At 39.9% G+C, this 20,590-nt stretch overlaps 2 protein-coding genes across 4 annotated transcripts in view; both read left to right on the top strand.

Moving 5' to 3' along the window:
• mfsd13al (major facilitator superfamily domain containing 13a-like) overlaps nucleotides 1-185 on the top strand; it is a 14,835-nt gene extending 14,650 nt beyond the window's left edge. For both annotated transcript variants that reach the window (XM_060897315.1, XM_060897316.1), the window contains exon 6: nucleotides 1-185. This exon is cut by the window's left edge and continues 1,445 nt beyond it. The gene's annotated coding sequence lies outside the window, so the exon portion shown is untranslated.
• Nucleotides 186-2,071: 1,886 nt separating this feature from the next.
• si:ch211-165g14.1 (transcription factor 20) lies at nucleotides 2,072-9,317 on the top strand. 2 transcript variants are annotated; one of them, XM_060857345.1, is made up of 7 exons: nucleotides 2,072-2,277; nucleotides 3,573-4,876; nucleotides 5,592-5,685; nucleotides 6,677-6,726; nucleotides 7,351-7,388; nucleotides 7,592-7,644; nucleotides 7,747-9,317. In XM_060857345.1, the coding sequence occupies exons 2-6, from the start codon at nucleotides 3,575-3,577 to the stop codon at nucleotides 7,620-7,622; spliced, it is 1,515 nt and encodes a 504-aa protein (XP_060713328.1). In that variant the 5' UTR covers nucleotides 2,072-2,277; nucleotides 3,573-3,574; the 3' UTR covers nucleotides 7,623-7,644; nucleotides 7,747-9,317. The 2 variants fall into 2 exon arrangements, with proteins under 2 accessions (XP_060713328.1, XP_060713329.1); XM_060857346.1 differs by lacking the exon at nucleotides 7,592-7,644.
• The last annotated feature ends 11,273 nt before the right edge of the window (nucleotides 9,318-20,590 follow it).

The following is a 20,590-nucleotide window of genomic DNA, read 5'->3' as shown; positions in this document are numbered from 1 at the left end:
AAGCTAATTGTACCGCATTCTCTTTTAGAGGGTGCCATTACTTTTGTTCCACCTGAACGGAACGTCTTATTTTGTCTTAATTTATGAATTTAAAAATAAATTCATACCTGTATTGAGTTTACGAGGCATATTTTCTGTACAATTATTTTCTGGGAATAAAAGGTTTACTCCATTTGTGTAACAAACTCGTGATTATGTTGATTTGTAAAAACATACATAACAAATTCTGTTCATTTTTATGATTATAAGTATCGATATAACTATATTATAAGTATCTGAGGTCCACTGTTAACACTCTGAAGTTGGTTTATTTTCGTCTAAGGACACGTCCCCTGGTGATTTATTCCTTTTATACCACAGCACATTGCCAACAATGACTGTTAAGATTACTGTAAGAAAGACTCATTTTTTATATATATATACATATATATATATATATATATATATATATATATATATATATATATATATATATATATATGTAAGTCGCTCTGGACAAAGGCGTCTGCAAAATGCTGTAACTCTAAATGTAAAACCATCTACCTACTACCTAAGCCAGTTCAGGAAGTTTAACTTGCCACAGGAGCTGCTGAAACAGTTCAGTCTGTTCTGTGATCATTAATAACTGTTTGGCTCAGCTACAAAATCAGACACCAGAAGACTACAGAGAACGGTTCGGACTGCTGAGAGGATTCTTGGTGTTCCCCATACCCACCCTTCAAGAACTGTATACAGGGCTCTCAAGTATCACACATTGAGAGTGACAGTCCCTCATTTGGGTCTTTTCTCACACTCTCCTGCCACACATTGTATTTGTCACGCAGAAAAACCTTTTGACTATTTATCATATATTTAATAAGCCACAGCGTCCAAAATGTATCAGTCTGCACTGCTGTCTCTATGGAACCGGGCAGGAATCAAGCGTTTCTACCCTGGAGTTCTTAGTCAAGCCTGACACTTATCAGCCAATCAAAAAAAAGAGGCTACACAATAGCCAATCAGAAAATAGTACTATTGTATCTGGGTAAGATTTGACACAACAACCAATGAAAAAAAAGCAGATCCTGGAATTGTTCATCATCATCCTCGTTCACCCACAGAGAAAACCACTGGAGCTGCGAGCATCACTTTGACATTGTTTTAATGTTACAACAAATTCACAACTTGTTTGACACAAACAATGACATTGTGACTGCTGTTAGAGACGTTTCCCAGATCATCAGCAGGAGTTTTTCATGAGTGTCTGTAACTTAGCCAACAGTTTTACAGCCTGTTCACTGACAACACCTGCTCAGAACATGTAGTCTAGGGCCAGTGGTTCTCAAACTGGGGGCCCTGAGATGGTGCCGGGGGGCCCGGCTTTGGAGATGTCACTCTTGAGAGCCCTGTGTATATATCCAGACTGAGGAAAAGGGCTCAGAAAATCACTCTGAATCCCTCACATCCTAGTCATCGCTTTTTGAACTTTCACCATCTGGCCGGTGCTACAGATCCCCAAACACCAGCACAACCAGACACAAGAACAGCTTCTTCCCCCAGACAATCAACCTCATGAACAGTTAAACGTTCCACCATTACGCAATAAAAATGTGCAATAACTTAATTGTTACCACCTCCATCCTAGTACATTCCTGCATCTCATTCTATTCCATTCCATTCTACCATCTATAGCACAACTGTACATACAATTTATTCATTTATTTATTTATTTATTTATTTTATTTATTTATTTATTTATTTTTGTTTATTTGTATTTACATGTTTACTTAATTTATTTTATTTTATTTTATTTTTTTTAATTCTCATTTTATTTTTATCGTCTGTGTGTCGTCGTGGTCTCTGTGTGCTGAAAACGGATGACACTAAAACAGATACCTTGTAGGATTCTGATTCGGATTCGGATTCGGATTTGCAGCTAAAATATCAGAGCCTCTATTATATAAAATTAATCAACACCTTCTGACCAATCACGATCCGGAATTCAGCAGCGCCACAATAATTACTGCTCTGACGTCAAGTCTTTTATTTTGAAATTTAAGGTGGTTTAAATGTTCCAGTCGGCCATCTTCAAATTGCTAGCGCAGTGTTACAGTGTTCAGCTAATTTGTTTAAATAATGTAAATAAATATATATATACATACATATATACACTAAATATATTATTTATATGTATTAATTTAATTTAGTTTTATTGTAAGATTTTACACAGAAATATTTTTTATTCACTAATTTGTGCCTTTAGTGTTGTTGTCCTCTGTGGTAATGTTCCTGAAATCAGTAAGTCCTGCTAGCTAACAGCTAAGCTAATGCTAAGCTAATGCTAAGCTAATGCTAAGCTAATGCTAACTCTTCGTTAATTATAGTTAGCTTTTTTTTTTTTTTAAAGGCTTCGGTGAGCAGAACAGCTCCAGACTATTAATTATTACATTTCACATATTTAAATATATTGATTTATTTTATTATTGACATTGAAATTTATTTAAAACTATTTTTTAATGTACATGTTTTGATGTATTTTATATATATGTATGTAGCTACCTGAGAACTACAGCTGATGGCTAACTAGCAGTCTGTCTTTAATAAACAGAATATTCGTTTAGCTTAAAGCGATTTAAAAAAAAAACATAATTTAATTTAAATGACTTTAGCAGATGAGGTTTTGTTAATAAAATATTGATAACATTGTGAACCTTTTTTTTTTTTGGCTTTTAAATTTACCAAAGGCACCAAAACAAGGCATGTTTTTTGTTTTAATAATGAATGAATTAATGCACATTTATTTATTTATTTATTTATTTATTTATTTATTTATGTTTACTATTTATTTTTACCAATGAAATAATAAACTAGCTTATTTACCCATTTATTTACTAAATTTTAATTATATAAATATCGATTTATATTAGGATATCATTCTGTTTAACGGCATAATTGTATAATTTGTATGAATAATAATTCTAATATTTTATAGTCATTTTCTGAACATTATATATTAATATTATATATTATTAAAATAAAGAAATTCTGCTTTAAAACTGCTTTATTATTTAATCATTTGGATATTTTTTTATTTCATTTATTAGTATAAAGTATAATAATAATATATTTTTATTAATATATTATTTTTTGTGAGTTTTTTTAAATGCATTTGTTAATAACGTACTTGAAAATTATTTATCTAGTAATATATCTATATATTACAGCAATATTTGAGAAAATTTGAAAATCACCATAACGTTATACAATAACACGTAAAAAAGCAAAGAGCATCTTAAAGTTGAATATTAATATATATGTGTGTATATGTATATGTGTATATATATATATATATATATATATATATATATATATATATATATATTTGTAATCAGCTTCAATATTTGTAATCACAATGTTATTGCAAATTTACTTTCTTATTTTTCAAATTTTGCATTTTTTAAATTTCTTTAATTTTGTGTGCTTCATATCTAAAAAATCTCATATGTAAAATATCTAACTGGATCTCTGTGTTCCAGCGGAGATCTGAGCACGTGGCTGGTGTTATGATTTTTATCTCTTTCTTTGTTCTGTAGTTATGGATCCTCTGAGCCGTCTGAATGCTGTGCAGCTTCAAGATCCGCTTTCCAAACCGCTGGATCTCTCCAAGCAGATCTCTGAGGCCCTGGATGTGGTGAAGAAGAAGCCGAGCTGGAGCGGCCTTGCCTCAGGGACCCACGGTATCCGTTGTCCTCGATCGGAGTTCAGTTATGAGTCCATGTGTGTACCTTTAAATTCCTCGCTACGAAACGGACTCACCCACGAACCCATGAAGACGCCGATGACCGCTATGGAGAACATCCAGACTGATGGGGAGATTGGAAAAGTAACCAATTGGCACAGGACAGGAGAGAAAAGAGACTGGAACGGAGCAGGATTTCAGGAGGCTCCTCCATCACTTTCCAGTTTCCGGCTCCCTGTTACCGCTGTCGAAACCCTGTCATCGGATTGTTCTGGACACTGTGTTTACAGTGATGACAGCAGTGTGATTGAGGTTCCTGTGAGCAACAGTGCCTCGCTGATGCTCAGAGATGCAGAAAATCAGAACCAGGAAAAAGAAAGGATGGAAAATTCTTCTACGATCCTGATAGAGTCAGACATACTCCAGGACAGCGACTCAATGGAATCCCGAAACATTCCGTCTACCTCAGAAGCAGAAAACACAGAGTTTTTTAAACCGACACAGAACGGATCCGGACCATCGCCATCACCGGACCAGAAGCGAGTGCCAGCGACTAAGAAAAATAGAAACCAACAGCGCAAGAAAGCAACAGCGAGCGCGGCAAAGAGGAGGAAGAAAAAGCAGCTCTCAGGGTCATCGTCGCCTCCATTTTCGTTTCCTTCCCACGGACCTGAGATCAAGCTGAAGTACGCAAGCTGCAAGGAGGAGAAGCGAGAAGGCAGAGGGAACGCTTTCGCACCGTACGTCCGTATGGAGTTCTCCGCCTGCACCATAGTCAACTTCGAGGATGAGGGCAACATCCAGGTGAAGATGCAGCGACATGGATCCCCCGGGATCGTCCCCACCAGCTCGTGTTTGCATCTGGGACGCCTGAAGTCTGAGAGCAGGCATCAGACCGGCGAGCTGTGTTGCTTGTGTGGCCGTATGGCCAACGCCGCAGGTTTAGGGGACCTGCACGGTCCGTACCATCCCAGAGAGGTGTCCACGAATGTTCTGATAAACGGACACGAGCACAGCGGTGCGAATAGGACACGACCGTCAGACGAGGTCGGTGAGCGTTGGGTTCACGAGGACTGCAGTATCTGGTCAACGGGAGTTTTCCTGGTTAAAGGAAGGCTGTATGGTCTGGACGAGGCGGTCAGGCTCGCGCAGGAAACCGTGAGTTTTTGTTTCTTGGTTATAAACGCAAATCCTTGTGTGCGGCCATTCCTTCAAGTCAACAGTTCAGCGAGCATCAAACCCCTGAAATCTGGCAATTAAAACAGAGGGAACGTTCTGTATCGCTCTGTTATTTACTCATCCCTAATTATCCCGTCTTATTAAGAATTTATAAGATCACTTTCTCGTCAATTACCAACTTTGTGGGGTTTTTGCCTTTAGTTTCATTTCAATATTTCCTCTAATTATTCTGTAATATTTCTATTATATTGCTCCAATACTTCTCTATATTTCCGCTAATATTCCTGCAATATTTCTATAATATTCCTCCAACATTATATTTCAGACCTCAGCTTTTTCCCCCAGTCAATTATATATTTGTAGAAATTAAGAATCGAAGAAGAATGAATAGGATACAAGTGTGACCTTTCTTCTGAGCTCTAATAAATAACATATAGTTCAGACCAGACGTTCGGCAGCTCCGTTAGTTTAAATCGGGATCAACACCGATCACTCGTAGTGTGACCTGAGACAGCGGCATAGCGAATAAACGAAGTACAGGGAGGTGTAAAGATCATAAATAACGTCTTGTTTCTGAATCGAGTCTCTTCTACATTCGAATGAGTTTTGTTAGAGTATAAACGCTCGTCTGTGTAGAAGACGTGTCTGAAGTTATGAAGTGAATATGAACTGTTCGTGGTGTTGAATGTTTCAGGTGTGCTCGTGTTGCCTCACATGCGGTGCCACACTGGGGTGCTTCTTCAAAGGCTGCCCGAATAAATACCACTTCCCCTGCGCTCTCCAGGCTGGTAAGCTTCTTTTTCTTTCTTATTACTAAAGAATCAAATATTGAATCATCAACTTAAGAATCAAATCAACTCCGATTCAGTCGTATCATCAGATATTGAACCGTCACCACAAATATAGGCTTAAATCAATCACCATATCAGCACGAACGGAAACAGACGATTCACTGAGGCGACTCCTAACAGGAAAATCTGAAAGTAGAAGAAGAAGAATGTATCAGCATGAAATTATCGAACCGCTACCTTAAGAATTAAGTCGAATCGATTCAGATTCACTATCCTCAAATATCAAATTGATTCCTTAAGAAGATTCAGTATCTTCATCAAATTTTGAATCATTACCTTTAGAATCAGTACTGTCAAATATTCAATCATTGTTTTATATATTTATATATATATATATATATATATATATATATATATATATATGTGTGTGTGTGTGTGTATGTATTTAATATCGAATCAAATCAGATTCAGAGGTATCGTGAAATATTGAATCATTTACCAAATTGAATCAGATTCAGGATCTTTATCAAATATCAAATCTTTACCTTTAGAATCAAAGGCGATTCATATTTAGTGGTATAATGAAATAAGAAGAACGGTATCGGTTTCCGTCGCATTACTAAAACCAGTAATGTAGCAGATACGAGCGTCAAACCTTCCGCCGCTAAGCGAACAGATTCGTTCTCATTTTCACCTGGAAATTTCCAGAAAGCAGCCTTCAGAGGTGAGATTTACAGTAACAGGTTTTCTGTGTGTCGTTATCTCACGTACACTTTACACACTGGAGATAGAAGTGAGGCTGAAAAACAAACCTAGGAGAGAAGCAGGAGTAGCGTGTCGGTACACGCATGTGTCAGCAGTGTGTGTGTGTGTGTATGTGTGTGTGTTTGTGACAAGTGTGTAAGCGTCATATCGCACGTCTTGCTTGTCTTGTTTGAGTAATTTATTTATTTCTTTTTTTGTAATTGATTGCTTGTTTTTGTCACAGGATGTGTGTTTAATGAGGAGAACTTTACTGTGAGATGTCTAAAGCACAAGGTAATGCACACACACATACACACACACACACATACACACACACACACATACACACACATACACACACACATACACACATACACACACACATACACACACACATACTGTACAAACACACAAACACACACATACACATACACACACACACACATACACACACACACACACATGCACACACACATACACACACACACACACACACACATACACACACACATACTGTACACACACACACATACACACACACATACACACATACACACACACATACACACACACATACTGTACAAACACACACATACACATACACACACACACACACATACACACACACACACACATACACACACACATACATACACACACACACATACACACACACACACATACACACACACACACACATATACACACACACACACACACACACGCAAACACATATACACACATACACACATTCACACATACACACACATACACACACATACACACACCCACAAACACACACAGACACATACACACACACACACACACCATTAAGATCTAGTCAGTATTAGCTGATGCAGTGATTATTGTATAGAAATGAACAGTATTATAATGATCCTGTTCTTGTTTGTTCCTCAGAATAAATCAGGACCGGCTGTGAGCAGACTGCAGAACAGGTGACGCTCCTTCACAGGAATATAAAATCGTTTTATGTTTAACAGTTCATTTTAAACAAGATGTTTCCAGACGTTTTAGGCAGCAATTTTATTTCAATTCCATTTATTACATTTAAAATACAATAAAAAGCATCTTCCAAAATCAGATTTATAATGAAGACTGATTTACAAAAATCAGTGTGTTTTTTTCTCTCTTTCCCTAGATTATTGAATGCCAATAAAACCAGAGTATAACAATAATTAAAATAATAAAAAAGTAAGAGAATAAAAGCTTTGAATTCACTTATTATTATTATTATTATTATTATTATTATTATTATTATTATTGTTATGCTGTTATTTGTGTTCCCTCTGACAGGTGAACTTCAGGATTCAGAGAGAGAAAGAAGTATATCAGGGTTTTTTGTTTTTTTTCCTCTACATAAAATGTAGAAGTGTTTACTTTTTCCTCACACACGGAGGAACATCTCTGAAACCAAACTGCCTTCAACTTCTCCTCCACCTTCTCCTTCATCTTTTACTTCTCTTCCTCCACCTTCAACTTCTCCTCCACCTTCTCTTTCATCTTTTACTTCTCCTTCTCCTCCACCTTCATTTTCTCCTCCACCTTCTCCTTCATCCTTTACTTCTCCTCCTCCTGAACCTTCATTTTCTCCTCCACCTTCTCCTTTATCTTTTACTTCTCCTCCTCCTCCACCTTCATTTTCTCCTCCACCTTGTCCTTCATCTTTTACTTCTCTTCCTCCACCTTCATTTTCTCCTCCACCTTCTCCTTCATCCTTTACTTCTCCTCCTCCTCCACCTTCATTTTCTCCTCCACCTTCTCCTTCATCTTTTACTTCTCCTCCTCCACCTTCATTTTCTCCTCCACCTTCTCCTTCATCTTTTACTTCTCCTCTTCCACCTTCATTTTCTCCTCCACCTTCTCCTTCATCTTTTACTTCTCCTTCTCCACCTTCATTTTCTCCTCCACCTTCTCCTTCATCTTTTACTTCTCCTTCTCCACCTTCATTTTCTCCTCCACCTTCTCCTTCATCTTTTACTTCTCTTCCTCCACCTTCATTTTCTCCTCCACCTTCTCCTTCATCTTTTACTTCTCTTCCTCCACCTTCAACTTCTCTTCCACCTTCTCCTTCATCTTTTACTTCTCCTCCTCCTCCACCTTCATTTTCTCCTCCACCTTCTCCTTCATCTTTTACTTCTCTTCCACCACCTTCAACTTCTCCTCCACCTTCTCTGCTGCTGTCTTTTCTAAATAAAAAAGCGGATGTTTTTAGCTGAAGGCTCGTCCCCTGATCCCCAGCGAGCAGATCCTCTTCAGCCCTCTTTCCTTTATCCTGTTTCATGTTTTTTTTGTTGTTGTTGTTGTTTCTTTTTTTTTGTTGTTGTTTGTTTTCTTTGCACCTTTTCCACCAAAACTGTGTTCACGTATTTTTTAATGTATACTTGACAACAACAGGTGCTGGATTTCTTTCTTTTAAGAATGTGAACTTTACAGATATATGTTTATGATTTAAATGCACACGTTCGTGTTAATTGTTGAACTGTTGACACGTTCCAGTCCTTCGCCGTGTGTGTGACTCCAGTCCGTGACGCCGGACGTGTCACCGTATGCACTGTACGTCAACATATTTATTTTATTTATGGGATTAACGTGTATGTGTTTTTATTCACTGACCAACAACCTCAACTGACAAGACTACATGCTTTATGACAGTTTAGTAATGCAGGGATTATTATTATTGTTGTTGTTGTTGTTGTTGTTGTTCAGGTGATCAGACATGACGTCTGTTGCACTTTTTGTTCAAGAGACTTTAAGACCTGAGTTTTGGAGAAAACGTGTAGGATTGCACTCAATGGAATTCTTTTATTTTTTTATTTTAATTTTTTTTTAATCTGTAGGTTTAAATAAACATTTTTTTACACTCACTCTCTCACACTTACTCGTGTGTGTGTGTGTGTGTGTGTGTGTGTGTGTGTGTGTGTCCTGATGGTGGCGCTGAAGTTACTCTTTAAAGCTGAATCTGGTGGCTCAGTTCAGTTCTATTTCAAACCTCTCTCTCTCTCCCTCTCTGTGTCAGTCTCTCTCTCCCTCTCAGTCAGTCTCTCCCCCCCCCTTCTCTGTCAGTCAGTCTCTCTGTGTCAGTCTCTCTTTCTCTCTCTCCCTCCCCCCCTCTCTATTTGTCTCTCTCTCCCCTTTCTCTATCTGTTTCTCCCCCTCTCTCTCTGTCAGTCTCTCTCTCCCCCCTCTCTCTCTGTCAGTCAGTCAGTCAGTCCTCCCCCCCCCCCACCCCGCTTTATTCTTTTGTTTTCTTTCAGCGTTTCTTGTATTTTCATTTTAATTGTGTTCTCTCTTCCATCACCCTCGGTGTAATTTTTTGCACCAGTTTGCTTTGCATGGTTGCACTTGGACTTTTTATTCTTGCAACTGTTCCTGCGACTTATCTCTAAATTCTGCATGTGGAAAAAGTGTTAATGGCACTTTATCACTGCTGACCATGAACACGGCCAGCATAGAGGTTTCATCTTAGCCACCGATCACTGACCACCTTTGTTCTCATTGACAATCACTCTCACAATTCTAAGTGTTTTCAAAAATATCTTCCTCTTTGTGATCAATCACGACGAATCTCTGACTGTGTAAATTAGTCTGTAGCGTCACCTAGCAACAGATAGCAACTTTTTGCAGCCCTTGAGCTACTTTCCTCTGAGGAGACATGGAAACACGGTGTGTTTTGCACGTGACGAGAAACCCAACTTCGACCCTCGACACCCCTCAGCACACGTGTCGGTGTACGAGTCGTCTGTCTGCGTTCTGCTGCTCTGTATGACTTATTACACGTGAGTTCACAATGCAGTTACACTTACTACACACGATGATATCAATGTGTGTGATCGATGAGATCAGAGGAGAGTCTGAACCATATGGCCTTACACAATAACAGACGGATTTACACGCTGCAGCTTAGCGCTAATCTGGTGTGAGACTGCAGTCCGTGTGGAAATCTGCTTTAATCTCCTCGCTCACACACACACACACACACCTACAGTGTGTCTGTCTTCTGTCCTACTGCAGCTTTCTCTTTTAGACCTGAGAGAAACAAACCATGCCACTTCTTGTAAAGACAATCAAATGTGGAAACACGTCTAAAATAACATCTCTCACTTCCTGCTTTATTTTATGTCACAGCATCGGACAGCTTCGGATCTCGAGCTCAGAGTCACTCGTTATTCCTATTTACGTGTTTTTTTTAAATCCATTTATAGATACGTTGAATGTTTACAACCGCAACAAACGTAGTTCCTCTTTTATTTCCTCTACTGAAGGTATCAGGAAACTTCAGGTTGCATCTGTGAAACTGCTGAAACTGGAGACTCCTTCCTTGAGATCGAGCTGTTACTATAGCAACGTTAACGTGTTCCACCAAGCGTGTTAATATCGACCATTCTAGAACATTCATTCACACCTACCGACCAATCAGAATCTAGAATCCGTTGTAGAGCTGTTTCTATAAATTTACCTATTTAGTGTGTGTGTGTGTGTGTGTGTGTGAGAGAGAGTTTGTGTATATATGTGAGAGAGTATGAGAGAGAGAGTGTGTGTGTGTGAGAGTTTGTGTGTGTGTGTGTGTGTGTGTGTGTGTGAGAGAGAGAGTGTGTGAGAGTGTGTGTGTGTGTGTTTGTGTGTGTGTGTGTGTGTGTGTTTGTGTGTGTGTGTGTGTGAGTGTGTGTGTTATCTGGATCTGACGTGTTTTCCTCCCTCATGCTCAGGTTGTTTATTCATGGTGCGTCTCATAAAACCGTGTGCCATTGTGTTTGGGTGCGAATCGGCCCAAGGCTGCTATCATCACACACCTGTAGCTTATTGTGTTTGTTCAGCCTGATAACATCATGCTGCTCTGTCCTCTCAGGGGTCAGAGGTCACAAGCCTGGGGTCAAGCTTGAGTGTTTCCTTCAATACATAAATGCTGAGAGCTTCTCACACATACATAGTGAGAGAGAGAGTGTGTGTGTGTGTGTGTGTGTGTGTGTGTGTGTGTGTGTGCTTTCTCTGCACTTTCCCTGAGCTCAGCCATTCTTTATCCAGCTGACGACTCAGCTGTCTCTCACACTTGTGCTCCTCAGCAGGTTCCTCGTGGTTCTCGCTGCTCGTTTTAGCTCCTGTAATGTTAATGATTTGCTGATGCACGCAGCTGAAGGGGCACAACACAGCGCTAAGTGTTTTATTTAGGAACATGAATGCAACCTTTTGCTGCTTGTTTTTTTTTTTTATAGTCAGGAGTCTGTCGTGTCGCACGTACAGCAGGAAAAGAGAAGAACTGTGACTGTTGTTCTGCTCACCAGAATAACAGTCAGTCAAAGCGCTCATGATTTTGAGTCCTAATTCTGAGCAAAAAGCATCATTTCAAGACAATAAGCCATAATTCTGAGATAACATCATATCATATATTATCAGATAATAGATCGGTAATAATTATGAGATAGTATCTTGAAATTATTATGTCATTAAAACTGAATTGTATTTCTAAACTGTGACTTGTTTTAATAAAATAATCATTTCAAGATACTATCTCGGGCTATCTCGTGTTTTCACGGAAATCTGCTCTGCGTGTTTAACATTTTTTATTCTCAAAGTTAAAAATAAAGTTACTATTTATCTCTAGCATTTATCCCTAATGATGAAGTCTGAGGTGACGGTGGTGAGGAAAAACTCCCTGAGATGATCTGAGGAAGAAACCTTGAGAGGAACCAGACTCAGAAGTGAACCTCATCCTTATTTGGGTGACACTGGATAGGAAATAATGTCAATGTAAATAATGTCAATGTAAATAATGTGATTTCTACAACAGTTTATTGTCTGTTATTATGAGATGATAATGTAGAATTTCTAGACGCTATCTCATAGATTTGAGACACCATCAGAATGAAGTAATCATTTTAAAACACTAAAGCATAAATCAAACAAGCCACCAGTTCAAGGTGTTACTATCACGATGAGATAGTAGCATCTGGAAATGATACTGAAATTATGAGATAATAAAATTCTGGGAATCAAATGATGTAATAAATCATTTTGAGACACAAGCGGATTACGTAATCTAAAAACGTTGATTAATAACAATGACTTCAAAATGCTTTGGAAAAAAAAAAATTCATGAAAAAAGAATTTTCTGAAAGAATTCGTGGAAAAGAACTGTCTAAAATTTAGCAGATGAATTTTTTAATAAATAAATAAATAACAGCTCAACTGAACTGAGACCTCTATTACAGGTGAGCTTGAAGTAAAACACATTGAAATCCATGTCAAATCACACACACACACACACACACAATCTTTATGCGTGTGTGCATAAAGATTGTTAGTCATTTTGTTTACATGAGGAAGATGTAAAAGTTCACTGCGCGCACACATACACACACATACACACACACACACACACACAGTATATAGAGAGTGTGATTGTAAACTCTGCACTAATCCCTGTAACGTTGCCAACACTTAACGGAGCGTTGTGTTTTCAGGGAAAGCTGCTCTGTGTGTTCACGCCACTCCGTCTTTGTCCCGCTGAAGCCGTATTAAAGTCTGTCTGGACACAGAAGCCTTTTTGTTGGGCCGCTGTGTGTGTGTAATAAACCTCACATTGATCAGGTGATTACACACACCGAGGGCCAGCTACTCGATTCACTCTGACTCACAGCTCTCACTCCTAACACTGCTGATCTGTGCTGCTGTTTGGCAGAGAGGTGAGTCAGCGAAACACCAGCTTCCTGCATCAGACAACGGCGGTATTGTGAGGACCAGAAGCTCGGGAGCAGCACGAGGAGGATGAAAGGATGAAGGATGAGGCTAGCGGTGTCTCGGAAACATTTCAGAATGTCAGTAGTTTTTAACCTGAACTGAAAAATCAGACCTTTATCAGACCTTTATATTGATATTGATGGGCATGTAGTAGCCTAGTGGTTAAGGTGTTGGGCTATGTTGTGGAAGTTCCCAGGTTAGAGAGATTTAAAGAATAAAGTATAACACTGGTAGACACGAGCAAAAGTAAAAAGGTTACACAATTTATTGTGCTCAGCTGCACAGCAGGACCCAACACTCCACATTTAGCGTGAGGGATGAAGGGCCAGGATCATTGATTACATCAAGGTTTTATAGACAGAACTCAAGAAAACAGAAGATATGTAAAAGCAAAACATTATCAATCATTGGCTCAAAATGACCTCATGCATCTCCTGACCAAGCAAATCTGACCAGGCCAAGGTCTTCTAGAGGACTTATTGGACATTGTTTATGGACAACTCGTCCCCAGTCCCTACTGCCCTTGTCATAATCTTAACAAAACCTACTGATGACCATGTCAGTCTCTGGTCATGACGCACACAGGGTACAAGCATAGAAGGACAAAGCCTTATGAACATCTTAAGATTAGAAATTTCCACCACAGCTACCAATCAGAAGGTTGTGAGTTCAATTCCAGGTTGCCACCAAGGTGCCACTGTCGGGCCCCTGAGCAAGGCCCTTAACCCTCAATTGCTCAGTTGTACAAAAATGAGATAATGTAAGTCACTCTGGATAAGGGCATCTGCCAAATGCTGTAAATGTAAATATATTAACACTCTCAGGCCGACCTTAACGTTTGGTGACGTTTCCCGTTTTAATTATTTCTTACAGAAGGATTCTCCGGTGTCAAAGCTCAGAGGTAAAGCTGACATAAAGTGTTTCAGCACAGGCAATTTTTTGGTCTTAATAGTCACTTCAAGAGAAAATGAGAGAAACTAAGATGATTTGTGAACATTCCATAACACGTTATGTGTAAACGGATAAACAGTCAGTTTTCTGTCTTATGATTAAAGGGGATAATCCATAATCCATCCATAATTCTGGGCTCTAACAGTGGCTCCTGTGTTGATTATTTTACTGTAATGCAGCAACAGAGTGTTTTATTTGATTCCTTCGTTGCAGCGAAGTCACTGTTTATTGCTTTGTTTTATGACGTCATAATTCTGCAGCGTCTGTGGGGGAGGGGGGAGACCGTCAACGTGCTGATACAGATACTGTGAAGGAATTTATGTTTAAATACTGATATTGAGATACTGAGCCATAATCATGCCACCATCTGAAGATACTAACTCTCACTTAAAACTTAAAAGTCATAATTTCATGATACTTATAATGTCATAATTATGAGATATTAAGCCACCATTTTGAGATACTAAATAATCCAAGATGGCGTCATCATTTCAAAATACCATCGACAAAATTTTGAGTCAAAATATAATTTCTAGGCCAAAATATATTTTTTGAGTCAAAATATCTCATTGTTTTGAGATACTAAGAATTATGAGATAAGTCAGAATTTCATGATACAATAAGTCACAATGCAAGGATTTTCTAGCTGTTATTTTGTGTGTGTGTGTTTAGCAGTCGGAATAAAACATTACTTTAATATCCAGGGTGTAAACTTAAGTTTAAGTTCGGCGCGACTTGAAAATTTTTGTGTTAAAAACCTGCTTAAAACTCGACTCGTGAGTTGACTCACAACTTGACTCATTTGTTTGCAGCACATTCTAACGCCTTTAAATTCCACCACAATCCATTCAACGCTCTCGCTCTGTCTCAGGACAAACGAAATGTTTCTTTGTGCCTTCACTCCGTTTCCTACCTGTCAGTCTGTTCGTCCGTTGAACAGCACAGAAACTCATTTATCATCAAGACAATTTCTGTGTGTGTGTGTGTGTGTGTGTGTGTGTTCTGTTTCCTGCTCAGCTCAATGATCATTGTCGTGGTCACAATGGTCTTCATTTGTGCACTCTGTGACACGACCTCGTCTGGCCCCCGGACTCATTCACGTCTTCTTCATTCAATTATGCACCCTTAAGGGTCAAAGGTCATGGATACGGTTGTCAAGGAGACAGCATTGAAGTCCGAGGTGCTTTAAGAGCAAGAAGGCCAAAAGGAGTTTGTCTGAATGTGAATTAGTTGCGAGTTTGTCCCTGAACACGATGTGTCCTTCCTTCCACGACGTGAACGCTAGCTTTGCTTCGACGGGAAATGAAGAATTTAAATTTTCTTCACATCAGATCAAAGTCCTTCGTTCAAAGTTGTTCCTCTTGCTGTGATCTATAATCTACAATTCTTAAATTAACTACGATTATTATTTCGACATCCTGTAGCTCTAAAGAAAAGTTTGGAATCGTTTGGTCTGCTTCAGTGAATTCTTTTCAGTGCTCCTGCAGGACGAATCATACAAGCGACTATTCCGGAGTCCCTTAATAACTCCGGAGTAAAAAAAGCAGGGCCTCTTTCCCATCTCTCGTCCTCAGAGAGACGCGACGTTCTCACAGGACCACACAGCTTCAGTTATGCTAATGCTGCATTCACGTTATCCGAGAATAATCGGCATTCTCATCTTCCCAAAACCTTCACTCTGACCTCAGGCTGTGAATCCCAAGTTTCAGGAGCGTACCGACAGACAGTGAAGCCGGACGTGAGACAAACCAATACATAAACATCGGATTTGTCCAAAGTCTTAAGCTAGATATTTTAGTAACTAGATTTGCTTCAGGGTTTATTAACAATCAGGAAGACATGACGCTTTGGAAGGAATAAATCACGACAGCGTAACGCTGATGTTGGCAAAAGATCGTAGATCGTACGGAATATCGTCACGTCAAACAGAACCCCAAAGTTCTGACACTCGAGACTTCTTCCATAAATATTAAATCCACATCTCATTTAAAATACATCTCTATAATTCATTAGCTTTAGATTATTTACGGTCAGACAAACAAGTCCCTGCGAACCAGCTGTTGCTATGGAAACCATAACCTATTAGAACAAGCGTAGAGGAAAAAGTTATTCTTAAGTTTTATATGATTTTACTGTCGATTAAATAACCTTCGGACCAATTACAATCCAGAACCCCACGGTTCTCACAGATTTAGAGTTAAGGAGAGAGAGAGAGAGAGAGAGAGAGAGAGAGAGAAACAGGTAGATAAATAGATAGATGGGAATAATGATGTAAGGAGATGTTACGTTGTGTGGAAGGAGTCTCCAGTGCTTCAGCGCTTTGTAACGTGAGGTAAAATTTTTCTAGATTTTAAGGGTTTTATTAGTAACAACTGAACCCATTTTTCAGACAGTTCATGAAATATAATAAACACCTAGTTAATTTAAATACGTGCGGTATGCGTGAAGTCTAGAGTCGCGTCCTGAATAGCCGTGTCGATCATTTATTATTTCCTGGTAACAATAGCGCATTGGAGCAAAGCGACTGTAATGAAGTCATGACATCATGAGAAAATAGTCGCCTCAGTGACATAGCGCATAGCGGCTGTTGCCATGGAGCTGTCTGTAAAATGGCACTCACTCACTGCTACTGTGTGTGTGTGTGTGTGTGTGTGTGTGTGTCGCCAAGGATGGGTTAAGGGGTGCCTAAACTATCGGCAGCATGTTTGCTCAACATGCTTCCAGTGTATTTCTGGGGTAACAAGCGGGTCATTACTTGGTCACATGACCACGCATACTGTATGGATGCTTTTTCTGTGTATGTGTGTGTGTGTGTGTGTGTGTGCATGCGTAGTTAACTTTTATACCTTTCCCATGTAAACAAAATCTAACAAACTTTATGCGCACACACACACACACACACACACACACACACACACACACACACACACACACACACACACACACACACACACACACACACACACACAAAAGTAGGAGTGTAAACAAGGCCCTTGAGGAATTTCTGCCTGCACAGACAGACGGTCAGATAGAGCAGCCTGCTCCTGGCACCACTTCCTCCTATTGATGTCAGTCGTTTAATTTATAATCCTGGGCCTTCAACTCAATATTTATTGATGTGTGTGTGACAAATCGCTGGAAAATAAATCACCATCACAGACGTGAAGAATCCTGACATGTAGAGAGGAACCAGGGAAGTGGACCAGGGCGTTTGGGTGATTTACAGATGCCGTCCGTTTGCGGGATCTTTCTAAGAATTACGGCGCCACGGTTTTATGACGTCTCCTGGACAGAGCTATGCATTCACTCGCTCCGTCTCGGGATGGAACATAAATACATGAAATAAATAAATTGCCAGTTTAGCTGGAAATATGTCCTTTGTTTTTACAGCATGGATTTCTATATGAAGTCATTATGTCGCTATTACTAATGAGGAGTAATGACAGAATGAAGTAACAAGGTTTCAGGCCACTTAGCAGGAATGATGATGATTCCAGATCCGGATCCAGATCCAGATATTACATCCATACCTGGAAAAGCCATTAATCCATGTCCCTGTCCTATAATCACTCTATAGGTCACATTTTCTGCTGCACAAAAGCTCCATTGAAGGCCTCAAACTCTGGAATGTGAGATGATAGGAAGACAGAGGAAAAATCTACCGCAGACATCCGAGGACTGGAGCAACAAACACAATTTCTCCAAAAGATATTCAATGTATTTCAACTGCACATGCAGCATTTCAGTGTTTTCACTGGTCCACTTTTGTAAATACTTCACTATTATACAGTTAATATTTGTTATTTGTTATATTATCATAGTTTTTATAGGTTTTTAAATATTTATGCTCCCTTGATTCATATTACTATGTACCAATACACCAACCTGTTATCCTGGTATGCTGGTGTCTTAGAGTCCTGGTATTGTGCTATCTTCATATCTTGGTGTCATGGTATCTTGGTGCCTTCGTATCCTGGTGCCCGTGGTATCTTGTGCCCCTTTTCCACCGAGGCAGTTTGACTGCTTGTTCGGAGCCAGAGCCTAATTTAGAACCAGTTCTTTCTTTTCCTGAACCAGGAAAAGTGGTTCTTAAGTAGCACCAAAATGTTGCTGGTCTAGACTTAAGAACCGTTTGCGTCAGGGGCTGAGGGCGGGGTTACTGTGACCAACAAGACAAAAGACAGCACCATTTTTAAATCATTTTAAATCAGGATTCGCCTTGTTTGGATGCCAATGTAGGTTTGCAAAGCCATGAGCATTCACAGTAAAGCAACATCCGCCATTGTTGATTGTTGTGTTTGCTGTTGCTGCGCTAACGTTGCTGTATAACGTTGTATATAGTGACGTCAGACTCGGCACTGTGATGGCTCTCTAGCCCATGGAAAGGCAAACCAGTTCTTAGAACGTTCGCCAGTGGAACCAACTTCGAACCAGCACCAGCACTAGCTCTGAACCAGCACCCGGTTCTTTCTGGCATTGGTGTCCTAGTATTTTAGTGTCCTGGTATCCTGGTATATTTGTGCCGTGGTATATTGGTGCCATGGTATCTTTGTGTCCTGGTATCTTGGTGTCCTGGGATCTTGGTGCCATGGTATCTTTGTGTCCTTGTATATTGGTGCCATGGTATCTTGGTGCTATGGTATCTTTGTGTCCTGGTATCTTGGTGTCCTGGGATCTTGGTGCCATGTTATCTTGGTGCCATAGTATCTTTGTGTCCTGGTATCCTGGTATATTGGTGCCCTGGTATCCTGGTATCCTGGTGTCCTGGTATATTGGTGCCATGGTATCTTGGTGCTATGGTATCTTTGTGTCCTGGTATTCTGGTGTCTTGTTATCCTGGTCTTTTAGTATCCTAGTCCCTTGGTGTACTGGTACACTGGTGCCCTGGTATCCTGGTCAGGGTGATGATGGATCCAGGTGTAGATCCAGGCAGAAACAGGTCTTGCCTGATTTTTGGACTCTGTGTTGTTCCGTTGCTGCTGCTGGCGACTCTTTGTGTTCCAGCTTGGAATCATTAATGGTCATGGTAATCTCACGGCTCATTGTATTCTCTCCCACTATATATAGCTTATGAAACGAAACGCAGCAGAGAATCATTTACAATTTTAATCTCATAAAGTTGTGGTCACTTTATTAAAAAAACCAAAACAACCCTTTGATTTATGACTAGAAAGTTCTCTCAGATTTCTCCACCCCGCTTATTACAGGATGTTCCATCATCTAGTTCTGATGTTTTAATCCTAAGCCTTATTTTCTTTTTACCACATTGTCATGTGTAGTAAAAATAAATAAAGCTTTATTCCTTCTCTCTGTGACAGTGGGATCGATAGAGAGAGTGTGGAACCATCCTACGCTTTTTTCCTTCTGTTTTTCTCTTCAATCCTAAATCCAGAGGAAATTGTATAAAGTATACCGTAGTGAAACGTGAGGCGAGGCGAGCTGAGGCGAGGCGAGGCCCAGTAAGGGCTGCTGTTGTTCTTCTCCAGGCGGGTGTGTGGCCGAGAGTCAGCGCCGGAGGCCGAGCCACGTGCACACGCCACAGAGGCCCTATTGATTCCCTCCAGCCGAGGCCAGGAGACTGTGGGGAGCTGAGTGTGTGTGCTTGTGCTTGTGTGTGTGTGTGTGTGCTTGTGTGTGTGTGTGTGCTTGTGTGTGTGTGTGTTTCTGCACGTGTGTGTGTGCTTGTGTGTGTTTGTGTGCGTGTGTGCGTGTGTGTGCTTGTGTGTGTGTGTGTTTGTGCACGTGTGTGTGTGTGTGTGTGTGTGTGAAGTCAACACATTCCTTGAATTCCAACACTTCCTGTGCTGAAGAGATGTCACAACTTTTCTGCTTTCTGGTGTTTATATTCTGACCCTTTCTTTTCCTCTCCTTATCTCTCTGTTGTCATTCTTTCAATTCCAACATCCCTCCATTCTCTCTCTTACTCACTGTCTTTCTTTCCTTCTCTCATTCTCTTTCTGTCTCTTTTCTTCATTCTTTAAATGCCATCACATCTCTGTCTTTCTCTGTCTGTCATTTTCCTCAGCCTTTTAGTCCCATCCTTTCTTCTCTCTGTCCAACTTTCTTATTTATTCATTCATTCATTCTCTCTCTCCCTCCCTTCCTCCCTCCCTCCCTCCCTCCCCTCCTCTCTGCCAACTGACTCCTGCAGTAATTTGCTGCTACTGCGTTTATCCTGACCACGGGTGTTTATCTGACCCAGCCCCAGGGCGCCGTGAGTGAATCATTTCCCGTACTTTTAGCTCATCTTATCATAATGGAATGTGCTCATGAGTCTCGTCCGAGCCAGAACATGCCGCGATTATAGTTACCGAGTCCAGGAAATTTAGTGATGAATAAATAAACCTAACCGTTGTTGTAGCTCTGATCCTGGGTTTGAACACGTTTTCATCGGTTCAGATGAGAAACAATGCTTTCAGCCTCCAACTTTCAGAACCTTCTTCTTCTAACA

This window comes from Tachysurus vachellii, chromosome 21 (assembly GCF_030014155.1).
Source record: "Tachysurus vachellii isolate PV-2020 chromosome 21, HZAU_Pvac_v1, whole genome shotgun sequence".
NCBI classification, from domain to species: domain Eukaryota; kingdom Metazoa; phylum Chordata; class Actinopteri; order Siluriformes; family Bagridae; genus Tachysurus; species Tachysurus vachellii.
The sequence above is the reverse complement of the archived record's forward strand: the minus strand, read 5'-3'. Positions and strand labels throughout refer to the sequence as shown.

Excerpts from the sequence above, each read along its gene's own strand:
- si:ch211-165g14.1 (XM_060857345.1), top strand. The coding sequence starts at position 3,575 with ATGGATCCTCTGAGCCGTCTGAATGCTGTGCAGCTTCAAGATCCGCTT. Across the intron at positions 4,877-5,591 it reads TCAGGCTCGCGCAGGAAACC|GTGTGCTCGTGTTGCCTCAC; the intron begins GTGAGTTTTTGT and ends TGAATGTTTCAG. Across the intron at positions 7,389-7,591 it reads GTGAGCAGACTGCAGAACAG|ATTATTGAATGCCAATAAAA; the intron begins GTGACGCTCCTT and ends CTCTTTCCCTAG.